Source organism: Hyperolius riggenbachi, chromosome 11, assembly GCF_040937935.1.
Source record: "Hyperolius riggenbachi isolate aHypRig1 chromosome 11, aHypRig1.pri, whole genome shotgun sequence".
Taxonomy (NCBI): Eukaryota; Metazoa; Chordata; class Amphibia; order Anura; family Hyperoliidae; genus Hyperolius; species Hyperolius riggenbachi.
In genome coordinates this window covers 12,138,851-12,158,783 of record NC_090656.1, presented here as the reverse complement: position 1 = coordinate 12,158,783, position 19,933 = coordinate 12,138,851, and the positions used below count along the sequence as shown (strand labels likewise).

Sequence of the window (19,933 nt, the reverse complement as noted above, 5' to 3'; positions counted from 1 at the left end):
TGATTAATTTTTCAGCAACTGCCAAGAAAATGGTTGTTTTTTTTAGATCCTGGTAATTAGGCTGGATCTTTATTCTTTAGTGGAACGTGCCTTGGCTGTGATTGGCTGTCTGTACACAGAGCTGAGTAATGAGGCTGCAGGCAGAGATTTATGCCCTGGCTCTGATGTGTCATGTGACTCGATATGCGTAAGCAGAGTCAGCACTTCTGACGTCTGCCTCCGGGGGATTTGCAGGGCTTCCCTGCGTGTTCTGTCCCGTGTCTCCCTCATCGAGTAACCGCAGGAAACTATCATTAAAGGAAATCAATGGCCTCTGTCACCAGCCACAAGCACAGCGCTCTGTACTGTACACAAACCCCACCAGCCTGTTCTGTAAGACTAACCATAGAGAATGATATGAGTTTCATTTCATTGGGATGTTTAGGGGGAACTGCAAAGATCCGGGATGGAGAGATCTTCCATTTCTTCTTTTACGGAACAGGAACCGATGTGAGCTGATTATTTTTTGTACAGAAGATTCTACCACTGTATGAATCCACAATCCATGCAAAAATATTGGGTGCGCAATACAGAGGTGGTATACAGCATAAAACAGTGTAGTAACTAATGCAGACAGTTGTCAATCAAAGTGCAAAAAACTGGGGAGAGAGCCCTGCCCCAGTGAGCTTGCAGTCCAGTGATGCTCAAATCCGAACTTTGGGTGAACCCGGATAGTTGTTATCCGGATATCTTACCTGTCTGACGTCGTCTTCGTCCGTCCCTCGGCGCCTCCCCTGATGCGCTCCACGCGCATCACGTGAGTACAAACACTTCATCCTTCAACCCAAAAGGAGGAAGTGTTTATAGTCACATGACCGCCGCTTGGACCGCATCGTGGGAGGCGCCGAGAGACGGACCGAAGAAGACGTCAGACAGGTAAGATTGACACCAGCCCGCACAGGTTTACTGGGAGATATCCGGATAGAACTATCCAGATTCACCCAAAATTCGGATTTGAGCATCACTGTTGCAGTCTATAAAAAAGCAGGCTGGAAGCACAAATGATGTAGTGAGTAAGCTGGATATTGCTGTATATTGGTTATCAGTGGCTTTCACCTTCTGCAGGAAATAGAGATTGGTCTGTGGCAGTAGAAAATGCCTTTGGTTTTAAGGTGCACTTGACATGTGACATAAGATAAACTTGTAAACATATAGTACTAGCCCTATTTAGAAATTATGTGAAGTCCCTTTCTTTTTTTTTTTCTCCAGTACAGCAAGAGTTATAAAACTTACTGCATTTTTTGTCTAAATGCAGGGAGTTCCTGACTTGTGAATGCCTGCCAATATGAACCTCCAACCCGCCGCAATGTCGGGGTCTCCCTGTGCTGTGCCCATGCAGAGGAGGACACAGGGGGACAAACAGAGGACACAGGGACACAAAGGGGCATAGAGGAGGACAGAGGCAGACACATGGGGTACAGGAGGACTCAAGGGGGACAGAGGGAGACAGAAGAGGTACAAAGGGGACATAATCCACAAGATGCCCTGTCACCATGGAAGCACCAGGTTTAGTATATATTTTTCCCCTGTTTTTTGTCCTCTAAACCTGGGTGCATCTTATGGTCCGGAGTGTCTTATAGTCCAAAAAAATACGGTAGTTTTTATCCAAGAACTTGTTGACAGCTTGTCAAATTCATTCTGGTTTCCTGAAAAGTAAATAAAAGCTACAAACAGCTGAAAAGCAGTGAAAGACAGTTTGAAATCAGGTTTTACTGCAGGAAAGTCCAGATGGTCAAAGGAGAACAAGGGCAGAATAAAGGACGGTATCCACAGAACTGGGAGAAGTTGTGGCTTGTGGCAATTACAGAAATAGACGGCGAGGGGACTTGTCAAGGGACTTTTGGACAATAGGATGTTGTTCCACAAACGAAAGGAAAATTGATCTGGTTTATTGCTAACCTATTAAATTCGTATACTGTGATGTTATCTTTTGGTAAAATGTATGCACTGATTGGATTATTAAGTGTAAAGATAAAGTGTGTTGTTTTAAAAGCTGTCTCCATTTAAAGTGAACCAGAGAGGAAGCACCCTCAGGTATTTTACCATATAGATCAGATTTCTGGCAGATGCCTGTCAAGTCGAATCTGACAGAAATCTATCAGATGTGTGCCACCCACTAGGAACAGATTGATAATGGATTTCAGAATCAAATCTATTGTAAATATATTGAAAATCGATCTAAATGCATTATTTTACCATTAGATCCAATGCAACTCTATGGGCCATCCATCTTCTACCAGCAGCAGATTGACATCGATTTTCCATCCTTTCAAATAAATCAAATTGGTCAAAATTGGCTACAAATCGATTGATTTGCTGATTTGAAAGAATCAATTTCCGATCGATGGCTGAAATCGACCAGTGTATGGGCCCCTTTAGGCTGCAGTAGTGGCTGAATCACACACCTGAAACAAGCATGCAGGTAATCCAGTCTGACTTCAGTCAGAGCACCTGATCTGCATGCTGGTTGAGGGGTTGTGGCTAAAAGTATTAGACACACAGGATCCGCAGGAGAGTCAGGCAACTGGTATTATTTTAAAAGGAAAAATCCATATCCTTCTCAGTTTAGGTTCCCTTTAATTCCCCCCCATCTTATTAGTCAGTGTGGCTCGGGGGGCAGCGATGTGTCTGAGTGACGCACCAGCCGGCAGGTGGGGATTGTTGGAGGATGTGGGGGTGATGTTGAGGCTTTGATGGCAGCAGGAGGGTCATGCTGAGTGTTGGGGTGACTCAGTAAGGTGTGTCTGTGAAGCTGTCAGTCTGGCCAGACAGTATGAGCAATGAGCAGCTCCTCGGGCTGTAGGTAGACGCATCATCATTATTATTATTTAGTATTTATGTAGCGCCAACATCTTCTGCAACGCTGTACAAAGTACATTGTGTTCAGGCCCGGTCCGCCCATGATGCCAAGTGAGGCGACTTACTCAGGCGGCAGAAGTCTGGTGACAGCACCAGGCAGAAACAGGAAGTGAAGCGAGTGCCTGACCAACCTATACTGGGGCAACTGTACCTGGCTAACCTATACTGGGGACAACTGCACATGGCTACCATTACAGTGGGCTGATTGGTAATTGCTGCTGCTAGGGCCTCCCTTCCAGAGGCATCACTACTAGAAGAGCTTCTCTCTGCTCTGGTCTGCACCAAGTCCCTGAAACACGTGACCGTCAGTGCTTTAAAGAGAAACCGTAACCAAGGATTGATCTTCATCCCAATCAGTAGCTGATACCCCCTTTCTCATGAGACATCTTTACCTTTTCACAAACTGATCATCTGGGGGCGCTGTATGGCTGATATTGTGGTGAAACCCCTCCCACAGTGTGATGTCAGGACCATGGTTCTGACATCACACTGTGGGAGCCTTGTTGCATTGTGGGAAATAACAGCTGTTTACAGTGGTTTCCAACTGCCAAAAAAAGCAAGCAGCATCTCCTTCCACTGACATCATCTGCCAGCAGTAAAAATGTCACCATGTGAGAAATGCTAGAGTGTAAATCAGGGAGAGGAAAGATTTTACAATGGGCAAACGCTGACTAAATCATTTATACATAATTGTAAAAATGAAGCATTTTCACTGGAGTTCCTCTTTAAGCTGCATACACGCTTCCATGAATTTGTAACAAGCACCTGCCAATACCATCTAACTATGCCACAGTTGTCATACAGGTCTCATCCACTAGAGGCTTCTGGAAGCAAATCCAGTGTGAGCACAGTAAAAGTTTAAGATTGGTTGGTGTGTCCATACATGATACAATCTCAATTGTATGTAACATTGGTAAAATATATCGATTTTGTGCTAGAAATCGGGTTTTGCTGCCCCCACTCTCCAGAGTGAAACAAGGTAGAGAGACCTCAGACTAGCAATTCCTAAAAGGAAAACATGGTTAATTGCAACCTAACTAGCCAAATCAACAACAGAGAACAGAGAGTCCTAGCATAGATCAGAATCATCAGGAAACAAGGGCAAAACTGGAACGATTAAATCGTTAGTTTCTTATAAAAACTATACACAAATATACATTGGCTAATGCTGGCAAATACATCTCTCTGGCAGCTGAGCAGATTGGTTGGATAGAATAAGTAAGAGATGAGAAATGAGGTAGAATGTCTGAGGCAGGGAACACACTTGGGACTTTTCGTACGCCTTTTCTGCACAGAGACCTCATGTTAATCAATGGCCTAGATCACACTTAAAGTGAACCTCCAGACTAAAAATCTACTCAGCAGAACTGAAGAGGTTTGGTGTTTCTTTAAAGGTGGCCACACACCATACAATAAAATGATCTGATTTTACATTGATTCGATAAAAACGATCGGATCTCCCAAAAAAATAGAACGCTTTTTTTTTTCATTCGACTGAAAAATCCGATCGGATTTCCCGTTTTCTTTGATTTTAATCGATCCGGAATGCCAGATCTTTTTCTTCAATCTTTCTAAAGATTGTATGGTGTGTGTTGGATTGTCAATTTATTAATATACATACCCTAGCAATTTTGTTAGTTTCCAATAATTTTTATCATAATTGGGGGAAAATTGAATATAGGTGTGTGGTACATTGGTCATATTTTTGAAATGTTACCATCAGTCAGAAAAATGTATTGCATTTTTTAAATTGAACAAATTGTATGGTGTGTGGCCACCTTAACAGTTTCACAGCATCAAATCTTTGTTTTTCTTATAGAAGTCTCATTTTTAACTGGATTTTTAGCTAAGCTCCACCCCATCAAAGAAAACTGCCTGGGCTTTTTTCCTTTGAAGCTGTGCAAAGCATGATGGGATTTCCTATCTTGTTCACGTTGCCTAGCAACTGGGAGGGGTGATCAGCACACAGGACAGTTGTAACTGTGTCATGCTCCCTGTCACCTTCTTTCAACCAAAAAGATGGCTGCCATCATGAAATCACAAACATTTGCCTGTTCTTTTAAAACAGGGTGGGTAAGAGATTATATTACCTATCTATTATAATTAACACAACTAATGTAACTTAATGACAGTATGTTTGCTTAGGCTGGAGTTCCTCTTTAATTTGTTTTTCGCACGCAGAAAAAAATCTACATCATGATTCTGCACATTTTGTCAGTTTTATGTATCGATTACATCAGCTGCTGTGAAAAATCGTGCACTAGATGTATGGCTACCTTTAGAGTCAGACTATTCCCATCATTATGTCCTTATCTGTGCAGAGAGTGACTTTATTCATTTGTCTGCAGGGGACACTGTGCTCTCCCACAAAGACGCCCTAATCCACGCATTCCTGAGGGGTGCCCGAGATCCAGACAGCTCTCTGAGGGCCAGCAGCCTTTCTAACCTGGGCGAGCTGTGCCAGCAGCTGCACTTCTCCCTGGGCCCAATCATCCATGAGGTAGGTCACAGATCCTTCAGCCCATTGGCTTTCTGTAGTCACATGACCTCTCCCAACATCTTCAATATCCAGCCTTTAAATCCTGGATTTACTGTCTTTCCTTCTCTTTAGGTGAGCTCCTGCTTGTCGGCGATGGCCCGGACTGACCCCGAGGCCCAGGTGCGCAGGGCCGCTATTCATGTGGTAGTGCTGCTTCTGAGGGGACTGAGCACACAGGCCACACAGGTGAGTGTGTCTGGGTTATCCAAGAGTAGATAGATAAGCTAAGGGCTAGACTAGATTATATCTGTCATGGGACCAAATGTACTTGTCACTCCTCTCTGGATTCAGCTAGTAGGCGTGTCAATCAGATGTGACCATGTGACACACACAGTATGAAAATCGGTAGGTGAATTACATTTCCCAGCATCCCTGCATTACAGTACAAACTGCCACAAGAGGAAGCGAAGTAGGTGGTTTTGTCCCTGAGCGCTTAAACTAGAGGTCGCTATAGCAGTAATGCGTGGAGTGCGTAAAGGAGGCCACTAATGATACAATTTGCTAAGCGATCGATCACAAACGATTATTTGTGTGAACGATCGTTAAATGAATGTTTAGGACCACTAATGGACAGAAATCTCGTAACCAATCCAATCGGATTGATGGGATCTAACCGAAATTCGGATCAAGTTCCTTAATTTGATCACATTGGTTAGGAGATTTTTGTCTATTAGTGGTCCCAAACGATCGCTCACTTGAAGAATCGTTCATAATCGATCGTTCAGGAAATTGTATCATTAGTGGCCACCTTGAGGCTGGTTTCACACTAGAAACCAGCTTTAGCGATGCGTCGCACACAACGCACCACATCGCACCATCAAAAGCAGGCCTTCAGGAAACATCGCGCTCTTGTGAGGAAACGTGAAATGAAATGTATGCGGGAGGCAGATTGTGGAGAGCTTTCTTGGTTAGAGTTAAAGAGAAACCGTAACCAAGAATTAAACTTTATCCCAATCAGTAGCTGAAACCCCTTTTCCCAGGAGAAATCTATTGCTTTTGTCAAACGGATCATCAGGGGGCGCTGTATGACTGATATTGTGGTGAAACCCCTCCCACAGGAAACTGTAAGGAACATGGTCCTGGCAGTTTCCTGTCTGTAAACCTTGTTGCATTGTGAGAAATGGCTGTTTACAGCTGCCAAACAAAGCAAGCAGCATCTCCTTCCACTGACATCACCTGCCAGCAGTAAAAATGTCACCATGTCATAAATGTCAGAATGTAAATCAGGGAGAGGAAAGATTTTACAATGGGCAAACACTGACTAAATCATTTATACATAATTATTGTAAAACGGAAGCACTTTTTTTATTACATTATTTTCACTGGAGTTCCTCTTTAAGGTGGCCATATAGCTATCCATTCTGTGGCCTGAGCAGCCATTTGATTTGATAATTTTACCGAATTGGATAAATATCAGTTCCAAAATCGATCAATCATGCAGGGAAATCTCGGGCCGATGTGGTCAATTGAAAGCACGGCGGTAACAGAGTGTAGTGTCGGGACGAACGCAGCAGAACCCCGGACATTGTCCTCCCAAATGTTAATGTGCCTGCTGTGCATTCATATCTCACCCGCTTCAGCTGCCACGACTGTCTGGTTATTTCCGGTCATGTTAAAGTGGACCTGAACTCTTGCACAGGCCAGAAGGAAAACAGAGAGAAATACACCCTGTATGTATTTAGAGAGTTTAGCCTCTTTAATTAATCCTCATTTGTGTCTAATCACTTGTTGTTGTAATCTAACATTTCCCTGAGTCACATGACTGCCTATGGCAGAGATGGCAGATGAGCTCATTTGAAAGCACAGGCTGTTAACAATATGTCTGTTTCCATAAATCAGGAAGTACAAAGACTGCAGATTTATTTTAGAATTTGTATCAGGTGTAACAAAGCAATGTTTTTCTATAAAGGTTATGCTGCTGTTGTGTATCTTTTAGAGCAGAGAGGAAGTTCTGAGTTCAGGTCCAGTTTAACATTTGGGGGAACAGCTGCGAGGAGGCGGAGTCACAAGGCTGGTTCCCGGGAGATATGCTGGAATTGATTGGGAATCAGCCTGCGGTGTATAGGCAGCCAGATCAGATTCGATCAGAGAGAGATCTGTCTCATCATGGTCGATCTGACCACACATTGCTAGCTGTATGGGGTCATGAAGGAGTTTGAAGTAAATTCTCAGATTATTGTCAACCAGTGCTAAGCTTTACAGAGAGGAGCAGCAGATGAGTGAGAAGAGAGGCGGATGGGTTGAGAGAGCCTGTTCAGAATAGACTGAAGGAGTGCAAGTCTGTTAGTAGGTAGGGCCACAGAGCAGGTAATGATGGGATTGTTCCTTAGCACGCTTCCTCGGGGGCCGCAGAGGGACTGCTCAGCTGCTGTGTGCTATGAGTTGTTCCTTAGCACGCTTCCTCGGGGGCCGTAGAGTAACTGCTCAGCTGCTGTGTTATGGGATTGTTCCTTAGCACGCTTCCTCAGGGGTCGCAGAGTGACTGCTCAGCTGCTGTGTTATGGGATTGTTCCTTAGCACACTTCCTCGGGGCCGCAGAGTGACTGCTCAGCTGCTGTGTTATGGGATTGTTCCTTAGCACACTTCCTCGGGGCCGCAGAGTGACTGCTCAGCTGCTGTGTTATGGGTTTGTTCCTTAGCATGCTTCCTCGGGGGCCGCAGAGTGACTGCTCAGCTACTGCGTTATGGGATTGTTCCTTAGCACGCTTCCTCGGGGGCCGCAGAGGGACTGCTCAGCTGCTGTGTTATGGGATTGTTCCTTAGCACACTTCCTCGGGGGCCGCAGAGTAACTGCTCAGCTGCTGTGTGTTATGGGATTGTTCCTTAGCACGCTTCCTCGGGGGCCGCAGAGTGACTGCTCAGCTGCTGTGTGTTATGGGATTGTTCCTTAGCACGCTTCCTCGGGGGCCGCACAGTGACTGCTCAGCTACTGCGTTATGGGATTGTTCCTTAGCACGCTTCCTCGGGGGCCGCAGAGGGACTGCTCAGTTACTGTGTTATGGGATTGTTCCTTAGCACACTTCCTCGGGGGCCGCAGAGTAACTGCTCAGCTGCTGTGTGTTATGGGATTGTTCCTTAGCACGCTTCCTCGGGGGCCGCAGAGTGACTGCTCAGCTGCTGTGTTATAGGATTGTTCCTTAGCACGCTTCCTCAGGGGCCGCACAGTGACTGCTCAGCTGCTGTGTGTTATGGGATTGTTCCTTAGCACGCTTCCTCGGAGGCCGCAGAGTGACTGCTCAGCTGCTGTGTTATGGGATTGTTCCTTAGCACGCTTCCTCAGGGGCCGCACAGTGACTGCTCAGCTGCTGTGTGTTATGGGATTGTTCCTTAGCACGCTTCCTCGGGGGCCGCAGAGTGACTGCTCAGCTGCTGCGTGTTATGAGATTGTTCCTTAGCATGCTTCCTCGGGGGCCGTAGAGTGACTGCTCAGCTGCTGTGTGTTATAGGATTGTTCCTTAGCACGCTTCCTCGGGGCCGCAGGGTGACTGCTCAGCTGCTGTGTGTTATGGGATTGTTCCTTAGCACGCTTCCTCGGGGGCCGCAGAGTGACTGCTCAGCTACTGCGTTATGGGATTGTTCCTTAGCACACTTCCTGGGGGGTCGCAGCGTAACTTCTCAGCTGCTGTGTGTTATGGGATTGTTCCTTAGCATGCTTCCTCGGGGGCCGTAGAGTGACTGCTCAGCTGCTGTGTGTTATAGGATTGTTCCTTAGCACACTTCCTCGGGGGCCGCAGAGTGACTGCTCAGCTGCTGTGTTATGGGATTGTTCCTTAGCACGCTTCCTCGGGGGCCGCAGAGTGACTGCTCAGCTGCTGTGTGTTATGGGATTGTTCCTTAGCACGCTTCCTCGGGGGCCGCACAGTGACTGCTCAGCTACTGCGTTATGGGATTGTTCCTTAGCACGCTTCCTTGGGGGCCGCAGAGTGACTGCTCAGCTACTGCGTTATGGGATTGTTCCTTAGCACACTTCCTGGGGGGCCGCAGAGTAACTGCTCAGCTGCTGTGTGTTATGGGATTGTTCCTTAGCACGCTTCCTCGGGGGCCGCACAGTGACTGCTCAGCTACTGCGTTATGGGATTGTTCCTTAGCATGCTTCCTCGGGGCCGCAGAGTGACTGCTCAGCTGCTGTGTGTTATGGGATTGTTCCTTAGCACGCTTCCTCGGGGGCCGCAGAGTGACTGCTCAGCTGCTGTGTGTTATGGGATTGTTCCTTAGCACGCTTCCTCGGGGGCCGCACAGTGACTGCTCAGCTACTGCGTTATGGGATTGTTCCTTAGCATGCTTCCTCGGGGGCCGCAGAGGGACTGCTCAGTTACTGTGTTATGGGATTGTTCCTTAGCACGCTTCCTCGGGGGCCGCAGAGTAACTGCTCAGCTACTGTGTTATGGGATTGTTCCTTAGCACGCTTCCTCGGGGGCCGCACAGTGACTGCTCAGCTACTGTGTTATGGGATTGTTCCTTAGCACGCTTCCTCGGAGGCCGCAGAGTGACTGCTCAGCTGCTGTGTGTTATGGGATTGTTCCTTAGCACGCTTCCTCGGGGGCCGTAGAGTGACTGCTCAGCTGCTGTGTGTTATGGGATTGTTCCTTAGCACGCTTCCTCGGGGGCCGCAGAGTGACTGCTCAGCTGCTGTGTGTTATGGGATTGTTCCTTAGCACGCTTCCTCGGGGGCCGCAGAGTGACTGCTCAGCTGCTGTGTGTTATGGGATTGTTCCTTAGCATGCTTCCTCGGGGGCCGCAGGGTGACTGCTCAGCTGCTGTGTGTTATAGGATTGTTCCTTAGCATGCTTCCTCAGGGGCCGCAGAGTGACTGCTCAGCTGCTGTGTGTTATGGGATTGTTCCTTAGCACACTTCCTCGGGGGCCGCAGAGTGACTGCTCAGCTGCTGTGTTATGGGATTGTTCCTTAGCACGCTTCCTCGGGGGCCGCAGAGTGACTGCTCAGCTGCTGTGTTATGGGATTGTTCCTTAGCATGCTTCCTCGGGGGCCGCAGAGTGACTTCTCAGCTGCTGTGTGTTATGGGATTGTTCCTTAGCATGCTTCCTCGGGGGCTGCAGAGTGACTGCTCAGCTGCTGTGTGTTATGGGATTGTTCCTTAGCACGCTTCCTCTGGGGCCGCAGAGTGACTGCTCAGCTGCTGCGTTATGGGATTGTTCCTTAGCACGCTTCCTCGGGGGCCGCAGAGTGACTGCTCAGCTGCTGTGTGTTATGGGATTGTTCCTTAGCACGCTTCCTCGGGGGCCGCAGAGTGACTGCTCAGCTGCTGTTATGGGATTGTTCCTTAGCACGCTTCCTCGGGGGCCGCAGAGTGACTGCTCAGCTGCTGTGTGTTATGGGATTGTTCCTTAGCACGCTTCCTCGGAGGCCGCAGAGTGACTGCTCAGCTGCTGTGTGTTATGGGATTGTTCCTTAGCACGCTTCCTCGGGGGCCGCAGAGTGACTGCTCAGCTGCTGTGTGTTATGGGATTGTTCCTTAGCACGCTTCCTCGGGGGCCGCAGAGTGACTGCTCAGCTGCTGTGTTATGGGATTGTTCCTTAGCATGCTTCCTCGGGGTCCGCAGAGTGACTGCTCAGCGGCTGTGTGTTATAGGATTGTTCCTTAGCACGCTTCCTCGGGGGCCGCAGAGTGACTGCTCAGCTGCTGTGTGTTATGGGATTGTTCCTTAGCACGCTTCCTCGGGGGTCGCAGAGTGATTGCTCAGCTGCTGTGTGTTATGGGGTTGTTACTTAGCACGCTTCCTCGGGGGCCGGAGAGTGACTGCTCAGCTGCTGTGTGTTATGGGATTGTTCCTTAGCACGCTTCCTCGGGGGCCACAGGGTGACTGCTCAGCTGCTCTGTGTTATGGGATTGTTCCTTAGCACGCTTCCTCGGGGGCTGCAGAGTGACTGCTCAGCTGCTGTGTTATGGGATTGTTCCTTAGCATGCTTCCTCGGGGGCCGCAGAGTGACTGCTCAGCTGCTGTGTTATGGGATTGTTCCTTAGCACGCTTCCTCGGGGGCCGCAGAGTGATTGCTCAGCTGCTGTGTGTTATGGGATTGTTCCTTAGCACGCTTCCTCTGGGGCCACAGAGTGATTGCTCAGCTGCTGTGTGTTATGGGATTGTTCCTTAGCACGCTTCCTCGGGGGCCGTAGAGTGATTGCTCAGCTGCTGTGTGTTATGGGGTTGTTCCTTAGCACGCTTCCTCGGGGGCCGCAGAGTGACTGCTCAGCTGCTGCGTGTTATGGGATTGTTCCTTAGCACGCTTCCTCGGGGGCCGCAGAGTGACTGCTCAGCTGCTGTGTGTTATGGGATTGTTCCTTAGCACGCTTCCTCGGGGGCCGCAGAGTGACTGCTCAGCTGCTGTGTGTTATGGGATTGTTCCTTAGCATGCTTCCTCGGGGGACGCAGAGTGACTGCTCAGCTGCTGTGTATTATGGGATTGTTCCTTAGCACGCTTCCTCGGGGGCCGCAGGGTGACTGCTCAGCTGCTGTGTGTTATGGGATTGTTCCTTGGAACGCTTCCTCGGGGGCCGCAGGGTGACTGCTCAGCTGCTGTGTTATGGGATTGTTCCTTAGCACGCTTCCTCGGGGGCCGCGGAGTGACTGCTCAGCTGCTGTGTATTATAGGATTGTTACTTATCACGCTTCCTCGGGGGCCGCAGAGTGACTGGTCAGCTGCTGTTATGGGATTGTTCCTTAGCATGCTTCCTCGGGGGCCGCAGAGTGACTGCTCAGCTGCTGTGTGTTATAGGATTGTTCCTTAGCACGCTTCCTCGGGGGCCGCAGAGGGACTGCTCAGCTGCTGTGTGTTATGGGATTGTTCCTTAGCACGCTTCCTCGGGGGTCGCAGAGTGATTGCTCAGCTGCTGTGTGTTATGGGGTTGTTACTTAGCACGCTTCCTCGGGGGCCGGAGAGTGACTGCTCAGCTGCTGTGTGTTATGGGATTGTTCCTTAGCATGCTTCCTCGGGGGCCGCAGAGGGACTGCTCAGCTGCTCTGTGTTATGGGATTGTTCCTTAGCATGCTTCCTCGGGGGCCGCAGAGTGACTGCTCAGCGGCTGTGTGTTATAGGATTGTTCCTTAGCACGCTTCCTCGGGGGCCGCAGAGTGACTGCTCAGCTGCTGTGTGTTATGGGATTGTTCCTTAGCACGCTTCCTCGGGGGTCGCAGAGTGATTGCTCAGCTGCTGTGTGTTATGGGGTTGTTACTTAGCACGCTTCCTCGGGGGCCGGAGAGTGACTGCTCAGCTGCTGTGTGTTATGGGATTGTTCCTTAGCACGCTTCCTCGGGGGCCACAGGGTGACTGCTCAGCTGCTCTGTGTTATGGGATTGTTCCTTAGCACGCTTCCTCGGGGGCTGCAGAGTGACTGCTCAGCTGCTGTGTTATGGGATTGTTCCTTAGCATGCTTCCTCGGGGGCCGCAGAGTGACTGGTCAGCTGCTGTGTTATGGGATTGTTACTTAGCACGCTTCCTCGGGGGCTGCAGAGTGACTGCTCAGCTGCTGTGTTATGGGATTGTTCCTTAGCACGCTTCCTCGGGGGCCGCAGAGTGATTGCTCAGCTGCTGTGTGTTATGGGATTGTTCCTTAGCACGCTTCCTCGGGGGCCGCAGAGTGATTGCTCAGCAGCTGTGTGTTATGGGATTGTTCCTCAGCACGCTTCCTCGGGGGCCGCAGAGTGATTGCTCAGCTGCTGTGTGTTATGGGATTGTTCCTTAGCACGCTTCCTCGGGGGCCGCAGAGTGATTGCTCAGCTGCTGTGTGTTATGGGATTGTTCCTTAGCACGCTTCCTCGGGGGCCGCAGAGTGATTGCTCAGCTGCTGTGTGTTATGGGGTTGTTACTTAGCACGCTTCCTCGGGGGCCGGAGAGTGACTGCTCAGCTGCTGTGTGTTATGGGATTGTTCCTTAGCACGCTTCCTCGGGGGCCACAGGGTGACTGCTCAGCTGCTCTGTGTTATGGGATTGTTCCTTAGCACGCTTCCTCGGGGGCTGCAGAGTGACTGCTCAGCTGCTGTGTTATGGGATTGTTCCTTAGCATGCTTCCTCGGGGGCCGCAGAGTGACTGCTCAGCTGCTGTGTTATGGGATTGTTCCTTAGCACGCTTCCTCGGGGGCCGCAGAGTGATTGCTCAGCTGCTGTGTGTTATGGGATTGTTCCTTAGCACGCTTCCTCGGGGGCCGCAGAGTGATTGCTCAGCTGCTGTGTGTTATGGGATTGTTCCTTAGCACGCTTCCTCGGGGGCCGCAGAGTGATTGCTCAGCTGCTGTGTGTTATGGGGTTGTTCCTTAGCACGCTTCGTCGGGGGCCGCAGAGTGACGGCTCAGCTGCTGCGTGTTATGGGATTGTTCCTTAGCACGCTTCCTCGGGGGCCGCAGAGTGACTGCTCAGCTGCTGTGTGTTATGGGATTGTTCCTTAGCACGCTTCCTCGGGGGCCGCAGAGTGACTGCTCAGCTGCTGTGTATTATGGGATTGTTCCTTAGCACGCTTCCTCGGGGGCCGCAGGGTGACTGCTCAGCTGCTGTGTGTTATGGGATTGTTCCTTGGAACGCTTCCTCGGGGGCCGCAGGGTGACTGCTCAGCTGCTGTGTTATGGGATTGTTCCTTAGCACGCTTCCTCGGGGGCCGCGGAGTGACTGCTCAGCTGCTGTGTATTATAGGATTGTTACTTATCACGCTTCCTCGGGGGCCGCAGAGTGACTGGTCAGCTGCTGTTATGGGATTGTTCCTTAGCATGCTTCCTCGGGGGCCGCAGAGTGACTGCTCAGCTGCTGTGTGTTATAGGATTGTTCCTTAGCACGCTTCCTCGGGGGCCGCAGAGGGACTGCTCAGCTGCTCTGTTATGGGATTGTTCCTTAGCATGCTTCCTCGGGGGCCGCAGAGGGACTGCTCAGCTGCTCTGTGTTATGGGATTGTTCCTTAGCACGCTTCCTCGGGGGCCGCAGAGTGACTGCTCAGCTGCTGTGTGTTATGGGATTGTTCCTTAGCACGCTTCCTCGGGGGCCGCAGAGTAACTGCTCAGCTGCTGTGTTATAGGATTGTTACTTGCCACGCTTCCTCGGGGGCCGCAGAGTGACTGGTCAGCTGCTGTGTTATGGGATTGTTACTTAGCACGCTTCCTCGGGGGCTGCAGAGTGACTGCTCAGCTGCTGTGTTATGGGATTGTTACTTGCCACGCTTCCTCGGGGGCCGCAGAGTGACTGCTAAGCTGCTGTGTGTTATAGGAGTGTTCCTTAGCATGCTTCCTCGGGGGCCGCAGAGTGACTGGTCAGCTGCTGTGTTATGGGATTGTTACTTAGCACGCTTCCTCGGGGGCCGCAGAGTGACTGCTCAGCTGCTGTGTGTTATAGGATTGTTCCTTAGCACGCTTCCTCGGGGGCTGCAGAGTGACTGCTCAGCTGCTGTGTTATGGGATTGTTCCTTAGCATGCTTCCTCGGGGGCCGCAGAGTGACTGCTCAGCTGCTGTGTTATGGGATTGTTCCTTAGCATGCTTCCTCGGGGGCCGCAGAGTGACTGCTCAGCTGCTGTGTTATGGGATTGTTCCTTAGCATGCTTCCTCGGGGGCCGCAGAGTGACTGCTCAGCTGCTGTGTGTTATGGGATTGTTCCTTAGCATGCTTCCTCGGGGGCCGCAGGGTGACTGCTCAGCTGCTGTGTGTTATGGGATTGTTCCTTAGCACGCTTCCTCGGGGGCCGCAGAGTGACTGCTCAGCTGCTGTGTTATGGGATTGTTCCTTAGCATGCTTCCTCGGGGGCCGCAGAGTGACTGCTCAGCTGCTGTGTGTTATGGGATTGTTCCTTAGCATGCTTCCTCTGGGGCCGCAGAGTGACTGCTCAGCTGCTGTGTATTATGGGATTGTTCCTTAGCATGCTTTCTCGGGGGCCGCAGGGTGACTGCTCAGCTGCTGTGTGTTATGGGATTGTTCCTTAGCATGCTTCCTCTGGGGCCGCAGAGTGACTGCTCAGCTGCTGTGTATTATGGGATTGTTCCTTAGCATGCTTCCTCGGGGGCCGCAGGGTGACTGCTCAGCTGCTGTGTGTTATGGGATTGTTCCTTAGCATGCTTCCTCGGGGGCCGCAGAGTAACTGCTCAGCTGCTGTGTGTTATGGGATTGTTCCTTAGCACGCTTCCTCGGGGGCCGCAGAGTAACTGCTCAGCTGCTGTGTTATGGGATTGTTCCTTGGCACGCTTCCTCGGGGCCGCAGAGTAACTGCTCAGCTGCTGTGTGTTTAGAGATGGCTCGAACCTCCGATTTTCGGTTCACGATCCTCGAACGCGAACTTCCGCAACAGTTCGGTTTGCGCAAACTTTCGCGAACCGCAATTGACTTCAATGGGGAGGCGAACTTTGAAAACTACAAACATTTATGCTGGCCACAAAAGTGATGGAAAAGATGTTTAAAGGGGTCCAACACCTGGAGGGGGGCATGGCGGAGTGGGATACATGCCAAAGTCCCGGGGAAAAATCAGGATTTTACGCACAGCAGCGTTTTAAGGGCAGAAATCACATTGCATGCTAAATTGGAGGCCTAAAGTGCTTTAAAACATCTTTCATGTGTATACGTCAATCAGGTAGTGTAATTAGAGTACTGCTTCACACTGACAGACCAAACTCAATGTGTAACGCACCGCAAACAGCTATTTGTGTAGTGACGGCCGTGCTGGACTGGTGCGCACCATGGCGAGAGTGCAGGCTGTGGCGGTTTTCAAGCTCATATGGTCGCCGGGCTGAGGTAGCTCAATGACAGAACAGCAGTGACTGTCCAGCTGATCGAATTTGGTCTGTCCACAATGAACCAACGTCCTTATTATCTTGGGTGTGCCCCCCCCCCCCCCCCCACCAACACACTCATATAGCCGTCGGTCATTGCTTCATTGTGATACGCAAGCCCCTTCACCGTGGCAAGGTAACGATCCCGAAGGGTAATTGACACATGTACATGTAATTTTTTTGTTGTTGCAGCCGCAGTGCAGTCATAAAAATTAGGCAGGCATGTACACGCACCAGAAAAATCATTATAGCGGGCGCTGCTAGTAGCGGCCTTAAAAATTCAGGAATCTGCCTAGAGTCCTGGACCCTGTTTGTGGTGGCGGAGAAGGCAGTCAAGCGGCCTGCAGGCAGAGATGCTGTGTAAGGACCGACTTAGTCTTGGGGCAGGCAGTCACACGGCGTACAGGTAGAGATGCTGTGTGTGAGGACTGACTTACCGTATTTTTCGGAATATAAGACGCACTTTTTCTCCCCCAAAAGTGGGGAGAAAAAGTCCCTGCGTCTTATAGTCCGAAGGTAGCAAAAAAATTAGTATACATATTGCAAAAAAAACCATAAAGCGTTGCTTACTATTTCCCTCTGAGGGTCTCTGGTGGCGTAGAGCAAACCAAACGCACAATAATCTGCTAGATTACACCGCTGCCCATGCCGCCAACCATCCGCCTCGATACCGCCAATGTGGCCGCCCGCAATGATCCCCGTGTTTCTTCCATGCCTGCTTTCAGAAACTGCAGCGGCTGTCCTCCATGTATCCCGGCCAGGGCTAATTGCAGTGGATGTCCTCATCGGCGGGGGGGGGGGGGGGGGGGGGGCAGGGCTAATTGCAGCGGCTGTCCTCCATGTATCGCGGTGGGGGGCCAGAGCTAATTGCAGCGGATGTCCTCCTCGGCGGGGGGCCAGGGCTAATTCCAGCGGATGTCCTCCTCGGCGGGGGGCTAATTGCAGCGAATGTCGTCATTGGTGGGGGGCCAGGGCTAATTGCAGCGGCTGTAATTTTGTAAGTTCCTGCGCAGCGGCGGGGGGCGTGACAAAAGACGGGAGATTGTAGCGGTAGTTATGACTACCGATGCCTCAGTACTTCCTTCCACGCATGAGCGTCGCACGTCATGACGCTAGTAAACAAGGAAGTACTGAGGCATCGGTAGTCATAACTACCTCTACAATCTCCCGTCTTTTGTCACGCCCCCCGCCGTTGCGCAGGAACGTACAAAATGACAGCCACTGCAATTAGCCCTGGCCCCCCGCCGATGAGGACATTCGCTGCAATTAGCCCCCCGCCGAGGAGGACATCCGCTGCAATTAGCCCTGGCCCCCCGCCGATGAGGACATTCGCTGCAATTAGCACTGGCCCCCTGCCGCGATACATGGAGGACATTCACTGCAATTAGCCCTGGCTCCCCACCACAATACATGGAGGACAGCCGCTGAAATTAGTCCTGGATCGCTCCTCTTCTGGCCCCTCACCACAATACATGGAGGAGGACAGCTGCTGTAGGATGCCTGGATCGTGCCACTGCTTCCTTGCCACATCAAAGTCATCACAGCTCACATCAGAGGGACAGCTGGATAGGTGAGATCATACAAGTTGTAGGGTTTAGTTATTGTAACTGGTGATATAGATCGCTAATCTGCGCTCACCATAAGTTCCTATTGTAATTGGTAGGGAGGCAGGGGTTAGTTTAATGTAGGGTGTAGTGTCACTAGTGGGGCAGCAGAGGTGGATTAGTGTAGTGTAGTAACTGGTGGGGAAATCATGGACTAGTGTAATGTAGTGTAGTGTAGTGTAGTGCAAGGTTACTGGTGGGGCGTCAGGCTTTAGTGTAGGGTACGTAGTTTAGCTGGTTGGGGCAGCAGGGGTAAGTGTAGCTGGGCACTGAAGCTTAGTTATTGTAGCTGGAGGGGACATCTTGGGGGGAAAAAGGTCTACAAGACTCCCTTGTACCATGGATGCACCCAGGTTTAGTATATTTTTTTTCCCCCAGTTTTTTGTCCTCTAAACCTGGGTGCGTCTTATAGTCCGGAGCGTCTTATAGTCTGAAAAATACGGTAGTCTTCGGGCAGGCCTGGCCGTATTTTGCAGACCACGTGGTCAGATGGACACTTGACCCAACGCTGTGTGCCAGAGATGTCACCACTTGCCTTTCAACATCACGGTACAGTTTGGGTATTGCCTTTTTTGATAAATAATTGCGTAATTGTATCTTACACTGTGGTGTGTGGCATTGCTTTTGTGTGCTGCTTTTCCTCAGGTGGTCATCCCATTTCAGTTTGTGCTTTGTAATAATGTGCCTTTGTAAGGTAGTTGTTCCTACGCGGGTCTTGGTCTTTCCACAGCTCAATTTTCGGTGGCAGAGTACAGATGGCATTGCTCTCATCTGAGGCAGACACACACAAAAAAAATTCCACACCGCTGAGCCCTGGGATGATGGCACGTTGGTGATGGCTGCCAACAGAGTGTTAAGTGGAGGGCCAGAATCAGAGCAGAAGGAGGAAGATATGTCACGCTTCCATGCGGAAGCTGAGGAAGATGAGGTGTTCTGTGTTAAATAGTCAACTACATCCTGACAATATTTGGGGTTGATGGCACGTGCCTTCTTCTGAACACTGTACTTTGGTCGACGAGGGCCGCACGAAATCACGACAGCGCAACCTCGAACAGACCTTCCAGGTGGCCTGCCTCTGGCTCTGCCTCTTGTTTTGTCCATATTGGGGGGGGATGAAGTGAAAGATATGCACTGACTTGACTAATACGATGTGCGGTTACACAGGTGCAGTGAAAAGTTTGCAGTGACTGCTGGTACAACAATGTGCAGTTACACAGGTGCAGTGAACAGTTATGCAGCGACTGGTATATAATATAACACTTCCTGCTGTCGCGCAGGTGCACTGAGCAGGTATGCAGTGACTGGTATCAATACAATGTGCAGCTGTCACACACAGGTACCGTGAATAGATGCAGTGACTGGTATATAACACTGCGTGCTTCTGTCACGCAGGTGCAGTAAACATGAAGAGGTATGCAGTGATTGGTATTACAAATGTGCAGCTGTCACACACACAGGTACCGTGAACAGGTAGTCACTGAATGTGCTGGGCCTGGCAGTGGCACAGTAGGAATTACCAAGAGGCAGCTGCGACTGACCAACAGACACTTGCATATACAGTTCTGTCAGACACACACACAAAAAAAAATAGATCACAAGAACAACGTTATCTCTCAAAAGAGCTGTTGAGGGGCGCTTTTTAGCAATAAGAATCAGCAAGGAGACAACAGCCTAACTAAGCTTTCCCTGTGTCTCTTCAGCAAGCTCTCCTTTCTCTAATTACTGAGACCTGCTAGTCATTCTATCTGGCCAGCCTCCATTGTGTACATGCTGCACACACCGTATCCTGTCCTCTTATCTCCATCCCCCTGTGTGTATTGATTGCTGGATACTACACACACCGTATCCTGTCCTCTTATCTCCAGCTCCCTGTGTGTATTGATTGCTGGATGCTGCAGATCCCCGCAGCATGGCTAGGGTTAATCCCGCGCTCTGTAGTACGTGCAGCACGCCTGGATGGGTATTTTAGGCTCAGCGCCTGCACGCATCCAATTTCTTAATTACCCGGCGTGATAAACTGCCAATTTCTGCAGCTCTGCTCTTTTCTGCGGCCCTCCCCGGCTGCTATTTATAGTCTCGCTGGAGGAATCTATAATAATCGCAGAGACAATCTCACACACAATGGAAGCGTCCCCTAGACT

The 19,933-nt window shown here is 50.2% G+C and overlaps 1 protein-coding gene across 2 annotated transcripts in view; it reads left to right on the top strand.

Moving 5' to 3' along the window:
• The window catches only part of TANGO6 (transport and golgi organization 6 homolog), a 106,181-nt gene that overhangs the window by 81,011 nt on the left and 5,237 nt on the right, over positions 1-19,933 (top strand). For both annotated transcript variants that reach the window (XM_068260126.1, XM_068260125.1), the window contains exons 16-17: positions 5,247-5,398; positions 5,510-5,623. In XM_068260126.1, the coding sequence (XP_068116227.1) occupies positions 5,247-5,398; positions 5,510-5,623 (266 nt within the window). The remainder of the gene's footprint in view (positions 1-5,246; positions 5,399-5,509; positions 5,624-19,933) is intronic.